This window comes from Moschus berezovskii, chromosome 9 (genome assembly GCF_049115385.1).
Source record: "Moschus berezovskii isolate FMDL1 chromosome 9, NW_MosBer_1.0, whole genome shotgun sequence".
Classification (NCBI taxonomy): Eukaryota; Metazoa; Chordata; class Mammalia; order Artiodactyla; family Moschidae; genus Moschus; species Moschus berezovskii.
This window is the reverse complement of record NC_142468.1, coordinates 103849308-103864500: the sequence shown is the minus strand read 5'-3', so window position 1 is coordinate 103864500 and position 15193 is coordinate 103849308. Positions and strand designations below refer to the sequence as shown.

At 38.4% G+C, this 15193-nt stretch overlaps 1 protein-coding gene across 1 annotated transcript; it reads right to left on the bottom strand.

Moving 5' to 3' along the window:
• Nucleotides 1–5438: 5438 nt before the first annotated feature.
• Nucleotides 5439–6413, bottom strand: LOC129536203 (olfactory receptor 11H12-like). Its single transcript, XM_055394949.2, has one exon. The coding sequence runs from the start codon at nt 6384–6386 to the stop codon at nt 5439–5441; it is 948 nt and encodes a 315-aa protein (XP_055250924.2). The 5' UTR covers nt 6387–6413.
• Between the last annotated feature and the right edge of the window lie 8780 nt (nt 6414–15193).

Here is a 15193-nt window from a genome sequence, read left to right as displayed (position 1 = left end):
AGTAGAGTGGAGCTAAGCAGCAGCCTCTAAGAGAGGCCCAAGCCTCTGAAGTGGGAGACGGAGTATTTCTGAGGTTCAGGTTGCTCAGTGCCAAAACCTGTAACTTTAGAGGCAGCTCCTCAAGTAGCATCTCCAGCTTCACTGAACTTGGGGCATAGCACATCCAGGTCTCCCAGCTCCAACACTTGCGGCCTGGGCATCGCAAATAGACGTAGACCTTCTGTACCCTCATGATCAGACCAGAAGTGCAAGTGCTCCAGGAGCGGAAGCTGTGGGAGGAATCCCTAGATGAATGGCTAGAGAAGATGAGGGGCTGCAGCCTCTCAGAGTGAGGTGACGCAGGGTGGACGGTGTCATCTGGATGCAGCGATGTGAGATTCTCCAGGAACAGGAAGGGGTCTCTATAAACTCACTGCAAACTTCTGTCCAGACCTCCAAGCTGAGCAGTGCTATGATGCCAAGGAAAATAGGTCTCCAACATCTCAGGAGAATCCAGTTGCAGATGGCTCAGCTTCTGGGAACCCTGGAGCTGCCTAAGATCCACTCAGGAGGTTCAGTGAGGTGAGGGCAGGAAGGGAGGAGAGTCAGCCTCAGTTTAGTTCCACCCCAGGTTTAGGGTCTCTTCAGCCACCTCAGTCCCTCCAGGTTCTTGTTGGGTAAATTGGAATGATTGCTACCACTCAGCCAGAGCTCCTGGAGTTGAGGGAGAAAGGAGGGGACCCCAGAGCTTGTTGTGGGACAGATCTAACACCCTCAGGCTGAGCTGAACTGGCCCACTGGGAGCCTTCTGGGCCGTTTATTCTTTATTAGAGGGAGCCTCTGTAGCTGGGGTAGAGCACTCAGGAGCCTGGAAGGAAGTGACTGCAAGCCATTGGCATGAAGTCTGAGGTGTTTCAGGGAGCAATAGCTCAGGAAATCCCTGTCCTCTACAGTTTGAATTTGGTTCTTCCCAAGGTCAAGTATACAAAGCTGGAAGCAGTAGAAATAAGTGGTAATCGCACGTCACTCATCCCGGTCCAAGAAAGATAGAAAGAGACAGGCGACCAGACTGGTGCCCTGAGAGACCAGATGTCAGTTACCACAGTGAAGACACCCTCCTAAGAGGGATTTAGCTTTTTCAGTAACTCGTGACTTTGGGCCAAGGAGGATTTTGTATTGAAAGACACAGACTTTTCCACTTTCCCTTCAGTTCCCCATGAAGACAACATGCTTGGGTGATCACAAAAAGGCTGACTCTGGAAGCACTAAACTACCTTTCCTCAAGCAACACAGTTGTACGCGTCTCAGACTTCAATGAAAAGTTCAGAGGAGGCATGAGGAGAAGGGTCTGGGGATATTTGTCCAGGTAACTTGACCTTGTAAAGCCACCAGCCTCATTGTGTCACTCAACATACTCCATGCTGAGTCCTTCTGTCTCCATGGCTATTCCTTGCATTCTAGAAAGACTGTTTCTTGAGCTCACCCCTATAGTCCTCTATACGTCAAGTTGCATGCCCTTTTTTTCTTGGACTTCCCTCTCTTTTCTAGTACCTACAAGATTTCAGAGCCTGGAATAGATCTCAGACTAGGAACACACAATGACCTTGGAACAGGGATCCAAGGAATACAGAAGAGTTCTGGACTGTGGAATGCCCTTTGTCCTTAGGGAATTAGCTTTGTTGGCATCACTTAGATTGTCCACAAATGATGGTTCCTCATTTGGCCAGTTAAATGTGGCAAGTTTTAACTCAAATGCTGAGCTCTGCCCAGCCCCTGCCTAACTTGAGGCTTCGGGCCTCCCCTGGAGAGGTCCAGGGTCTCTATGAAGGAGAGATTCTCCATTTTTGCTTTCACCCTTGTTTGTTTTCACTACTTACTCTTCCACACTGTCCACAAAGCTTACCTGGCACTGGAACAATTTTTAACCTTTGAACAGAGGAAATGAAGATCAGGGGAGAAAGGGTTGACAGTTCTCAGGAAGGCCTTTTTCTCATCTCTTCTATTTTTGGGCCTCGTTGGATCTTTGTTATGGTGTGTGTGCTAGTTGTGGTGTGCGGGCTTCTCTCTTGCTGTGGCACCCGGGCTATAGAGAGTGCAGACTCAGTAGTTGCAGAGCACGAGCTTAGTTGCCCCGTGGCATATGGGATCTTAGTTCCCTGACCAGGGATTGAACCTGCATCCCCTGCCTTGGAAGGTGGATTCTTCACCACTGGACCACCAGGGAAGTCCCTCTTTCTCATCTTCATTTCCTCTGTGATCTTTCCTTCCTCTCATCCATAAGTGTGACACCCTTTTCAACTGAAGGTGGGAAGTGTCAGGGCGAAGAGTAGGGTGCTTTGTTGACCTCTTAACTTCTCCAACTTACAAGGTTTTCTTTCTCTTTTCCTCTTAATAGCCTTTTCTGTTTCACGATTTCTCTTTTCCAATCTGGTTTGGGGGTTTCAGTTCTCACTACTTTCGTGTCATACCTCCTGATGTCTGAGATAATGAGATGCTTCTTTGTTTGCAGGAGAGTCTATGTTCTTCCTTATCGTAAGTACAGCCCACTGTCTTCACCATGTCCACCTCTTTCCACTGAGTCCTTTCACTAGTCTTAATGCTGAGTCCCTTTGTATTAGGAAGATTAAAGATGCGCCCATGGCTTTTCTGGAGAGAGCTTGACCTTCAAACTATAGATTGGGAGTGTAGAGGAGGAAGGAAGAAGAAACAGAATGGTAGATTTCTACCTGAATGGTGTATCTCCTTACCCAGAGGATATGGACTATTGAGATACTTCTGTGAGGAAGTCATGAAATCACAACCAGGGATGGGTTTTGGTAACTTAGTGTCCCAGAGAGAAGGCTCCCTTGATTCATATCACGCTTGACTTGACTGAAATTCTTTTTGGATTTTTATTTTTTGGGCCTGTTTTTGGAGTAAGAATCTCATAAATTTGAATATGGATATATTGAAATATTTCTTTTACCACTTGTATCAATAATTCTTTTTTTTTTCTCAAGTACTGTATGAGGTGATTTTGTTTGTTGAGGGTCAGGGAAACAAAAGTTTATTTTTTCCACATACATTCATGGGTTTTTACTGCTTTACAACCTTTCCACAGTATAACATAATTTGTATCTGACATTTTTTCAAGGCCAAACTGTATCCCAAAGACAGAGAAAAAGACAGAGAGAGATGGAGGGAGAAAGAGCACTAGGAATAACAGTAAGAAGATAGTGTTCTTTTTGTCTGTTTCTCAGTACTTAAGCTTTCAAAAGAACACAGAAAGGTGATGCTTAAAAATAATTGTGATGGTTAGTGGTTTCCTCAGAGGAAATAAAAAGAAAAAGTCAGTATTTTTTTTTTTACCTTTAATTTGAGTCATCATATTTATTAGCAGCCTTTGTACTGCAAGGAGATCCAACCAGTCCATTCTAAAGGAGATCAATCCTGGGTGTTCATTGGAAGGACTGATGCTAAAGCTGAAACTGCAATACTTTGGCCACCTCATGCGACGAGTTGACTCACTGGAAATGACTGTGATGCTGGGAAAGGTTGGGGGTGGGAGGAGAAGGGACGACAGAGAATGAGATGGCTGATGGCATCACCGACTTGATGGACATGAGTTTGAGTGAACTCCGGGAGTTGGTTGGACAGGGAGGCATGGTGTGCTGTGTTTCATGGGGTCGCGGAGAGTCGGACACGACTGAGCGACTGAACTGAACTGAACTGAATGAGTCCTAAATTAGGTTTTCAATGTATCTCCATGGCAAATCTTTATAAAGGTTTTATTAAGGTACTATTTTTTACAATAAAATAATGGAAATAATATTCAAGAAAAAGATTGAAAGTGGATGGAACAGGAGTCTGATTCCCTGAGTACTAGTTCTTAAGCAGTCATTATTACTTAGTGGTAACTTATATTTTTCTCTTAATATATGTTCTGAAAATTCCTTTTTATATCCTTCACAAGTCAGCTACAAGGGACTTGGAAGAACAATTTTCCTTCTAGGAGAATAGTCACTTCACTACATAAACAATCCATGCCATATATTTGAATGGAATATTATAGTTTCTAAAAATAATTATAAAGACTTGTCATAATATGGAACAAATTTGACATTATATTAAATGACGCATAAATACAAATGAAAATACCTTTATTGCAGGGATTGAATTCTGGATGCTTTTCTTTAAAATTGTCCCTCAATGTTATTTTAACACTATTTTAGTAACAAATAACCTTGAACTGACATTCATTTCTTTGATCTTAAGTAGTATATCCCCAAGACTGTTTCCCTCTCCAGTTTCTAGGTGGAGATGTTCTGTTACCTAAAACCCCATTACAGGATCAATCTTTTGGTGACACTTTGATGAAAATATTAGTATTCAGAATACTGCATTTCTGAATACTTTGATTGATGCTGCTGTTTAGGCATTAGAGCCTGCCCTTTAAGGCTTCAGAAAGAGGTAATGTGTAAAGGAAACAGCGTATGTCTGGATGGCATTAGGCTAGCATTGACCAGTACTGTTTGACAGAATTAAAATTTTTTTTTTAATTTGTACTGGGGTATATTGCTAGTGGTAAGGAAACTGCCTGCCAATGCAGGGGATGAAAGAGATGTGGGTTTAGTTCCTGGCTTGGGAAGAACCGCTGGAGGAGGGCACTGGCAATCCACTCCAGTATTCTGGCCTGTAGAATCCCAAGGACAGAGGAACCTGGCGGGCTACAATCCGTAGGGTCACAGAGTCTGACACGACTGAAGTGAATTAACACACATGCACACACAGCTGATTAACAATGGTGTGATAGTTTTAGGTGAACAGAGAAAGGACACAGCCATATATACAGATGTATATATTCTCCCCCAAACTCCCCTCCCATTCAGGCTGCCACATAACGTTGAGCAGGTTTCCATGTGCTATACAGCGGGTCCTTGTTGGTCATCCATTTTAGATAAAGCAGTATATATAGGCGAACATACGTTCTCTACAGAAATTTTGGATAATTGCTTTTAAGTGTTTATTTACTAAGAATAATAAAGTCAAATATGATAAGAACTACAATTGGAAAATAATATAGTAATGATTCCTTTTTTACTTTACAACTAGCCAACTAAACAAGCAAAATGACATAATTACAATTTTATTGATCCCAGAACTATTAACCTAAATTATCAAATAGAAGATAGGAATTTTGACCACAGGTGAGTCATATTAACTCTTCAAAAACACCTAAGTGTGGTGTACATTCCTTATTTAACATACAGGCTAAATGCCAAGGAGGAATCCGACACTATCATTTAGCTATAAAATCTCAGCATTTTATGATTGTAAGTGGCCTCATAAATGTTTTATTTCACAGGCTGATATAAGTTAATATCACTAGACCCACATTTGAAGCTTAGATAACAATATAATTCTGGTTGTTTCATGTTAGACTATACTGACCTGACAATGGATGGATCATCTAATATGTCTTACATTATGTTGAAACTCCCGAGAAGTTTCCTCAAGGCTGCTTTTATCTCCTTATTCCGGAAGCTATAGATAAAAGGATTGAAGAGTGGGGTCACCATAGCATAGAACAAAGTTGCAACTTTCTGCATCCCAGAAGAATGTCCAAGTCCTGGGCTCACATACATGACCATGAGAGAGCCATAGAACAGGGATACCACAGCCAAATGAGACCCACAGGTGGAGAAAGCTTTCTGTCTCCCAGTAGCTGAAGGCATATGCAACACAGCTGTTAGGACAAGAGAATAGGACCCCAGGATGAAGAGGAAGTTACCAAAGATAACTATTGAGCTTAGACTGTAGCAAAGCAATTGGGTTTTGGGGGCAGAGACACATGCTAATGCAAACAGTGGCCCTGGGTCACACACAACATGGTCAATAATGTTTGGTCCACAGAAGGGCATCCGAGAAATGAGAACAATGGGGATCAGGAACCACAGAAACCCACAGACCCAGCAGATAAGGACCAGTTTGGTACAGAGATGCCCATTCATGATATTAGGGTAGTGCAAGGGACGGCAGATAGCAAGGTACCGATCAAAAGCCATGACAGCCAAAAGTAAGCATTCAGTCGTTCCCAAGGAAAAAAAGAAATAAAATTGTAGGAAACATCCAACAAAGGAGATGGTATTTTTATCTGAGAGGAAGTTGACCAACATCTTGGGGACTGTAGAAGAGACATACCAGATCTCTAGAAAGGAGAAATTCCCCAGGAATATGTACATGGGGGTGTGGAGTCGCTGGTCACACCATAAAGCACAAATAATGGCCTCATTCCCTGTTATGGTCAGAGCATACATCGTAAGGAAGAGTGAGAAGAGGAGGCTCTGAATCTTCCACTCACAAGGAAAACCTAGGAGTATAAATTCTCTTACAAAGACAAAGCGGGAATCTGGCTCAGAGATGTTCATTGGGTCAGTAACCTGCAAGTTTAAAAGACATATATTTATCATTTAGAATTAGTTTCAAATGTGTTCTTGTTTGAGAATGAGGAGAAGATATTTCCCTAAATTCATCAGTTAGGAAGAGAATATAGTCCGCTTGTTCTTGGCTATATACTCTGAGTTCTGGGCATAGTAGGTAACTGGTGGCACAGAAACAAACTTTTGCCTGCTTCTGAATTTCTCCCTTAGTTTGATAGAACTAGAGAACTTTAAACACATTTTGTCAGCTTGTTATTTTGGGGACAGAGATGATCTGTGACAGTTTCTATACAGCATGTAACACAAAGTTAACCCCATAAATGTACTAGTTTTTTTTTTTAACTAAACCTATCTTATGGTGAAATACTCAGCAGAGAAGGTTTTACAATTTACATCTCAGTTTAATATATTCCTTATCATATCATTAAAATGTGAAAAATAAATGGATATATTTTACAGTAAGTTGGTAGTAACCATTTTAAAGGCAATACCTCTGCTTTTCTGCAACATAAAAAATATAAGAGCATAATGTTACTCACCGACATTAGCTTTTGTAATGTTACAGTGATTCTCTAGAAATCAGTGGCTTTCAGTTTGCACTTAGTCTTTTACTTAAAATTTTGGAGAAAAAAAAAGCTAGGTATGGGACTATATTTTGTAGTAGTTTTTTTTCCACAAGTTTTTGGGATTGATTTTACTTATAAGCTAGTTTAAAGTAAAACGATTCCACAATTCAAGAGAAGGCAAATGCTTTCTTTTGTTGTAAGCAAATTTCTTTTTACTCTATATTCTCATGGAAACGATGCCAGGTATCTGAGCTTCTTGAAATGTTTTTTTGTGTGTGTGGCAATATGCAGGGATGTGAGTCCTAAAAGTTATGAAGTCTTATATTTTCAGCACAAACACAACATTTTCAAAAGTAATTTTCTTCCACTTATTTTCCACACCAGTGTTCTGAGAAGTCTTTCATAATGACTTCATAGAAGTTTGTGCATCTTTTAGTAATCTAAATCCTTTTAAAGTCACTCCAAATCAAAAGCATTAAGAAATCAATGTAAGGAGATGGGGATAAAAGGGGATTGGACTAATGGTGTCAGGACTCTGCTATTCTCAAAAGAAAGACCTGTGGTTTTGATGTTGACCAGATCTCTAAGGACCCATTTAATAAATCATATCCTTCTGTCTCTAGCTGGATAAAGAGTTTATTGCTTCACAAAATTAAGATTTCACTTTCTTTATCACAGATTCTCTTGAGACGTGGCCTCTGTGGCTTTAGGGAAGTTCTCTTCCAAGCCAAAGCTTCTTTATAAAGTTAAACTAGTGCACATTCTCTGAGGGATCAGTAAAGGGAAGTAGCAACTTCTCTGAGACCCCATTATTTACAAATAACTTGCCCACCTGAAATATGAATTCCAAAAGTTTCCAGAAAACACAGTTTGTGAAGCAAGAAAAGATACAATGTGTCAGCCAAAGTTCTGATAGGAATATTTCAAATATCATTGTGCATATTTTGCAGAATAGAGAGGGGATGCGCAGAGACCCCAATGAGGCAAATGTTGATATATAGAAACTGTAGGACACTGATGATAAAAATTTGGAGAATTTAGAAGTATCTTTTAGAAGGGCATTATGGTAAAAGTCTTTAGATATGAGAGAAAAGAGCAAGAAGTATCAATATTTAAGCTTATTGACTAAAATACTTCAGAGGAACGTGTGATTTCCCAATTAACACATAAAAGTAAACTCTTTACACTGAAAGACTAAAGAGGAAAAAGATTACTTAGACTTTATTACCTCTTGGTTATATTCAGTTCAGTTCAGCCGCTCAGTCGTGTCCAACTCTCCTCGACCCCATGAATCACAGCACGCCAGGCCTCCCTGTCCATCACCAACTCCCGGAGTTCACTCAAACTCATGTCCATCGAGTCGGTGAAGCCATCCAGCCATCTCATTCTCTGTCATCCCCTTCTCCCGCCCCCAATCCTTCCCAGCATCAGAGTCTTTTCCAGTGAGTCAACTCGTCACATGAGGTGGCCAAAGTATTGGAGTTTCAGCTTTAGCATCAGTCCTTCCAATGAACACCTAGGATTGATCTCCTTTAGAATGGACTGGTTGGATCTCCTTGCAGTCCAAGGGACTCTCAAGAGTCTTCTCCAGCACCACAGTTCAAAAGCATCAATTCTTCGGCGATCAGCTTTCTTCACAGTCCAACTCTCACACCCATACATGACCACTGGAAAAACCATAGCCTTGACTAGACGGACCTTGGTTCCCTAAAGCAGTCTTGATTTTATCATTTGCCTGCTTAAAATCCACCAGTGGTTTCCTTATTCAAAAATTTCCCAGTTCTCTACAAATAGACTTCAAGTGACTTTCTTTCTTACCTTTTCCTACTCTTTCTCTCAGAATAATTTTGGGCAGCATTTCATTCTCTGAGGCAGCTTTCAGTTTTCATATTTGATTCTTTGTGGCCATTTTCTCCATATGGAATTCTCATTACTTCCCTCTATACCTGCACATTGATGCTTTTGAGCGGTGGTCTTGGAGAAGACTCTTGAGAGTCCCTTGGACTGCACAGAGATCAAACCAGTCAATCCTAAAGGAAATCAAACCTGAATATTCATTAGAAGGACTGATGTTGAAGCTGAAACTCCAATACTTTGGTCACCTGATGTGGACAGCCAACTCATTAGAAAAGACCCTGATGCTGGCTGGGAAAGATTGAGGTCAGGAGAAGTGGACAACACAGGACAAGATGGTTGGATGGCATCGCTGATTCAATGGACATGAGTTTGAGCAAACTCAAGGAGATGGTGAAGGACAAGGAAGCCTGGCATGGGGTCGCAAAGAGTTGGATACGACTGAGTGACTAAACAGCAGTACCTGCAAAGCCCCATCTATCCTTCAAGGTCTAGTTCAAATGACATTTTCCCATAATAATTCTCCTTATTCCCATAACGGAAGCACCTTTTCCACCTCTGAATTTTTATTTCACCATTTGCGTATCTTTCTTTTTACGCTTTTCATAAGCTGCTTTATGTTTGCTTGTTTGTATACATATCTTTTCTCCCCTCCCAGATTTTAAGACGTAGACAAGAGGTATTATTCAAGTTTGAACTAAATCAAGATGATAAAAATACATTGTATTTACTTATCCACATTAAATATTTGTTGAATATGTGGAATTCTTGTTTTATGTTATCTGAGTTTTATTATTTGTATTGGCTTCCCTGGTGGCTCAGTAGTAAAGAATTCGCCTGCTAATGCAGGCGACATGGATTTGATCGCTGGGTCAGGAAGATCCCTTGGAGAAGGAAACCCACTCCAGTATTGTTGTCTGGGAAATCCCATAGACAGAGGAGCCTGGCAGGCTACAGTAAGACACGACTTAGTGACTAAACAACAACCACAATTATTTGTAAAATCAACACCTGGTGCACCAAGTAAAAAAAGACAACACCAAGGTGCCTGACAATATTACATTATATTCACAGATGGGAAAGAAATTCAGAGGGAAAGAGAGATGTATGTAGGTTACAACTTATATTGAGAGACTTCTTAGGAAGCTCATTGAAGAAATGGCTTGAGATCACACATAAGTGATAACACACAGCATTTGCCTCTGTATGACTTATTTCATTACATATAATACATTTCAGTTCATCCATGTTGTTGCAAATGGCAGAATTTAATTATTTCACTGACTGAGTAATATTCCATTGTGTATATATCTATATTTATATATAGAAATGTCACATCTTCTTTATCCATTCATATATTGATGCATACTTAAATTGTTTCTGTATCTTGGCTACTGAAATAATTGTGCAATGAACATCAGGATGCATGTATCTTTTCTATTAAAGAGGGATTATCAAGGAACATAAAGGCTGGTGGATATGTTCACTATCTTGATTGTGATGATGTTCATTGTTGAACACATATGTCACATTTTATCAAATTGCACACTTTAAGTATGTGCTGTTTGTTATATATTAATTACACAACAATAAAATTATTAAAAAGACCTAAAAGATCAAATTAAATGTATTTTATGCTAATATCAGTGTTCTTTTGAAGATATTTTAATAACTTGACATCCAGTGCATAACTATCAGGACCTGAAGTAATCATAAATAATGTTGAAACTAATTAGTCAGGTGACCAAAATTACCTGTCTATTTAGAAAACATTAGGCATGCATTAGAGCATGCCATCCATATCAAGGTTTTCTGTTGGTGGTCATATATCATAGTGGTCAAGATATGATTTCTCGTGGAACTGGAACTATTAATAAAACCTTAACTGTATCTAATGATTTAGATTTAGTTAGAGACTAAGATCGCAGAAGACATCTGCCTAGTACTTATACGTTAAATGAAAAATAATCTGAAACTTCACTTATGGTTAATGCTTAGCTGCTTTATATTTGGATTTTCTTGTCTCCCTTTTTTGATTCTTAGAATATGCAAAATTTATTGCTCTTAACAAAGAAGTTCCCAAGAGATGTCCAGTGCAAACTATTTTCATGATTCTTGTTCTGTCCAAAACAGAGAATAGGAAAATTTCACTCAAGGGATTCCTTCCAGTGGTGAATATGTGTCAGGCTGAGGGAAAGTTCTCTCATAGATACTGTCTCTACCCAACAATGGAGATTATCTCAAGCATATATCAGAAGAGAAGAGTGAAAAGTAATCTGGTCTTAGAGAGAATTGTGAATGGTAAGTTATTTCATATTCTCTGGGACTATCTTTTTTAAAAGAACTTTAAAAGTATATCTGTTTCTGTCTCACACATGCCTGTTATGCTTGGAACTGAGTATGGCTCGTTTAACTTCTGAACTTTAAAGAGATCATTCATGGGTTTTCTCCTTGTATTCTATTCCTACTGAAATCTCTGCGGTTTCTTTAACAAATGTACATATCATCATGATGCTGTGTCTCAGAGATGCTCTCAAGTCTGCTTTGGGAGATCAGAGGGCTTTGACAGCTACCTGATTATGAGCAACTTCCAGCTATCCTGGCTAAATGGCTCTTACCATTTAAGAAAATAAGTGTTTATACCAGAGAGAGTATTGCATACTAAGACAAATTTTAGCATAGAGATAGAAGTGAAAAGTTATGTATCCAGTGAGAAGTGGTATAAAACTCATTTATTATGGGATCAACAGGATTAAAATTTGTAACTTGAGAGAAAAGGAAGGCAAATTTAGTTTAGAAGAAGGAACTTGGAATATCTCCCTGTGTACCTCATCCAGTGTTTATATCAGGCAATCTATTAAATTCTCTGAGTTCAAGTTTCTCTTTGTAATATTATAAATGTTGAGAATCTCACAGCTTTAGGATTACTATCATGAAAAAATTAATGGAAGGACATTGGATCCAGACTAGGATAAAAAATATGTTGTTATATTTTAATACTCAAAAAGAGTAACTCAGTTTATCTCCTTTCCCTCATTCTTCACTTTCACTAATCCCTACTGAAAAATTCAAAATTTTCAATTTCACTACCTCCTTTTGTGAAAATCCACCTTAAGTTACAGAATTTCAAAGGTGCTTTAAAAGAATGTGTAACTACCTTTTGTCAGTCTTTTTAAAATCTTAAGTGCCTCCTGGATAAAAGCAGAATTGAAAGGTAAAAAGGTTGTTAAGTTTGTGGAAAGCAAGAAGCAAGTCTGATAATTCACTTGCATCTACATCCTATAGGGTTGCTAAGCATCTACTTATTACTTTAGAGAAAATATAAGCAGTAGGTATTTTAGGGTCAAACTGGGGTCTCCTGCATTGCAGGCAGATTCTTTGCCAGCTGAGCTACCAGGGAAGCCCACAAAGAAAGGTTATCCCATGTATTTTGGTTACAGAAAGTGGTTGGCCATTCACTAAGATTTTTGCCAGTAAGTTCTGGAAACTGTAGAGCTTTAGGTTGCATTTTAATGAATGAAGAAGGGAAATAACTAATATTTATTAAACATGCACTATCAAAATTTTAATTGCTTTTGGTATATTTTCTGACTTGACTACCGGTCTATTAGATTGAGTGTTATTTTTTTTACAGATGAGGAAATGGAAACAGAAATAAATTTAGCTCAAAGGCATAAGGTCAATATGCAACAGGGTTCAGACTAGATCTGACTATTTTAAAAAGTCCATGGTTATTCTATGAATTATCCCAAATGTTGGACTGATATTGATCGAATAATATCTCTACTAACATTGTGAAATATTAGCAATTTCAAAACTGATGAAAAATATGATTTCTTATTGATAAATTGTTCCATTGCAATGTACATATTCATCTTTTAGCAAATTTCTCTCTCAAACACAGTTGAAATTCTACACTTGTTATTATCTATCTTCTATGTCTCTTATTCCAACCGGTACAAAACTAATTATTGAAAACCAGTTTTGGAAAGATTTACCTTGACGAAATTTAAGTTCAAGGTAAAGGTCAAATTATTCAAATTTCTAAGGAGACATAGGCCTTTTTTTGGATATAATATCAGAATATTTTTCTTTAGAAATTAAATAAATATTATGGAGGTTATATTTATTTGTTAGTTTTGAAACTATTATCACATGTTCCCATTTTCACAGCAAATATGTGACTTACATAATTCCTTTAAGAAATTCTTCTTTCTTTCCATTCTTTATCTATGCTTCATAGTTCTCAGTATAAGGGAAGGGAAAACAAGTGCTCACGATGAGGTAATGGTTTTCACTTTTGCTCACCTGCTCTCCTTGGTACCACCCTTGAGATTTCAAAGGATAAAAGAAGATGCAACATACGTACAAATGAGCTTATACAAAAGAGAAATAAACCCATAGACATAGAAAACAAATTTATGGTTATAAAAAGGGAAAGGGGTAGGTTGGGATAATTAGGAGCTTGGGATTAACATGTATGCACCATTATATATAACTAGATAGCTAGTAATGACCTACTGTATAGCACAGGGAACTATACTCAATATTTGTAATTACCTATAAGAGAAAGAATCTGAAAAATATGTGTGTGTGAGCATGTGTGTATACAACTGAATCACTTGGCTGTACACCTAAAACTAATACAACGTTGTAAATCAACTATATTTTAATAAAAAAAATTTTAAAAAGGAGGTGTAACAGCCTAAAAGTAAAATGAAGTCAAAGGAAATAAATAAAATGGAAAGAGAGAGAAAAAGCTATCTTTCCACCAGGCAGCTTGAGAGGAATTCTCAATTTACTTCAGGATGAATATAAGCAATATCATTATTCATTTAGAAGTGATCACTAAAGTTTTAACTTCACATCAGTCAGTACTAACAAAGACATACTTTGCTTACACATGTCAGTAGCTTATTTTCACTTCAGAAAAGATACATTTAAAAATTTTATGTCGATATTTCAAAGAACCCATTGGCATAGTAGAAGGTAAATATTTTCTATTGATAAACCTGAGTTATAAAAAACCTTTGTTCAGAGGTCATTAAATCAGAATGTGAGTCTGGGTTGCCACCAAAGTGGAAACTTTGGTCCATCCCTTTCTCACATAACACTCCCCTGACATTTTTTTCCCTAATAGATTCAGTTTACTAAATGAATTGCATTTAATTGTGATCCTAATGGTAAATTATGTTTATTTTGCATTTGAATGGTCATGCCATGATATTTTTATATGGCCTTCTGTGCAGTTTCTCTCCTAAAAAAGGTTGTTCAAACATATACTTGAAAAGTGAAGTGGACGTGTTGGTTGTTCAGTCATGTCTCACTCTGTGCGACCCCATGGACTGTAGCTGCTAGGCTTCTCTGTCCATGGAATTCTGCAGCAAGAATGCCGGAGTGGGTTTCCATTCCCTTCTCCAGCGGATCGTGAACCTGGGTCTCCTGCATTGCAGGCAGATTCTTTACTGAGCCACCTGGGAAGCCCATATTTTAGAGTAATAAACTAAAAGTTTAGTTTAAGTTCATCTGAGGCTTGAAGAAATCATTATGCTTAACACAGAGAAACTGTAATTTTGTGCCATGTCGTTTATTCTGGATTTCAGTATCTGTTCTCCATCATCTTCCTAAGTAGACTACTTATATTTTAGTTATTAACTTATAACGGTTTTTGTTGGTCACCCATCCAGATTCTTTTCACTGGAGAAGCAGACTGAAGCTAGATTCTAGGTGGCCCAATAATCTTTTCTCAGCCTTTCATTTTGCTGTCCACCTTTCTCACTTCCTCATTGTGAAAGAACCCTCTCAATCATTCATAAGAATCCGATCTTGGAAAGCCAGCTTTATGCATTTTACTTCTCTTTTGGGCACACTACCCTGAGTATTTTACCAATATTTATTTTCTCAATTATACTTTTCACTTTCAGATGTAGATGCTAAATTTCAATGAAATTTAAATGTCAGTGGATAAATTTTAACCAAAGTCTAGACAATAAGTACCCTTTTCCATCCTACTAACTGACAATCTATCTTTCTCTCTAGGTTATTTTAGATGACATGCTGAGTAAAATGGATGAAAGAAATCTGTCTGTAGTGTCAGAATTCATGCTTCTGGGACTTTGCCAGTCATGGAATAAGCAAGTCTTACTCTTACTGATATTTTTTTATGCTATATTTGATCATTGTATCTGGAAATATTGCCATCATGATCTTAATCATCACTGACTCCCATCTGCATTCCCCCATGTACTTTGTGTTGGCCAACCTTTCCTTTGTTGATATGTGGCTTTGCTCAGTGACCACTCCTAAGATGATTACAGACTTTGTCAGAGAGAACAAGACTATTTCCTTTGGAGGCTGCATGTGCCAGATCCTCTT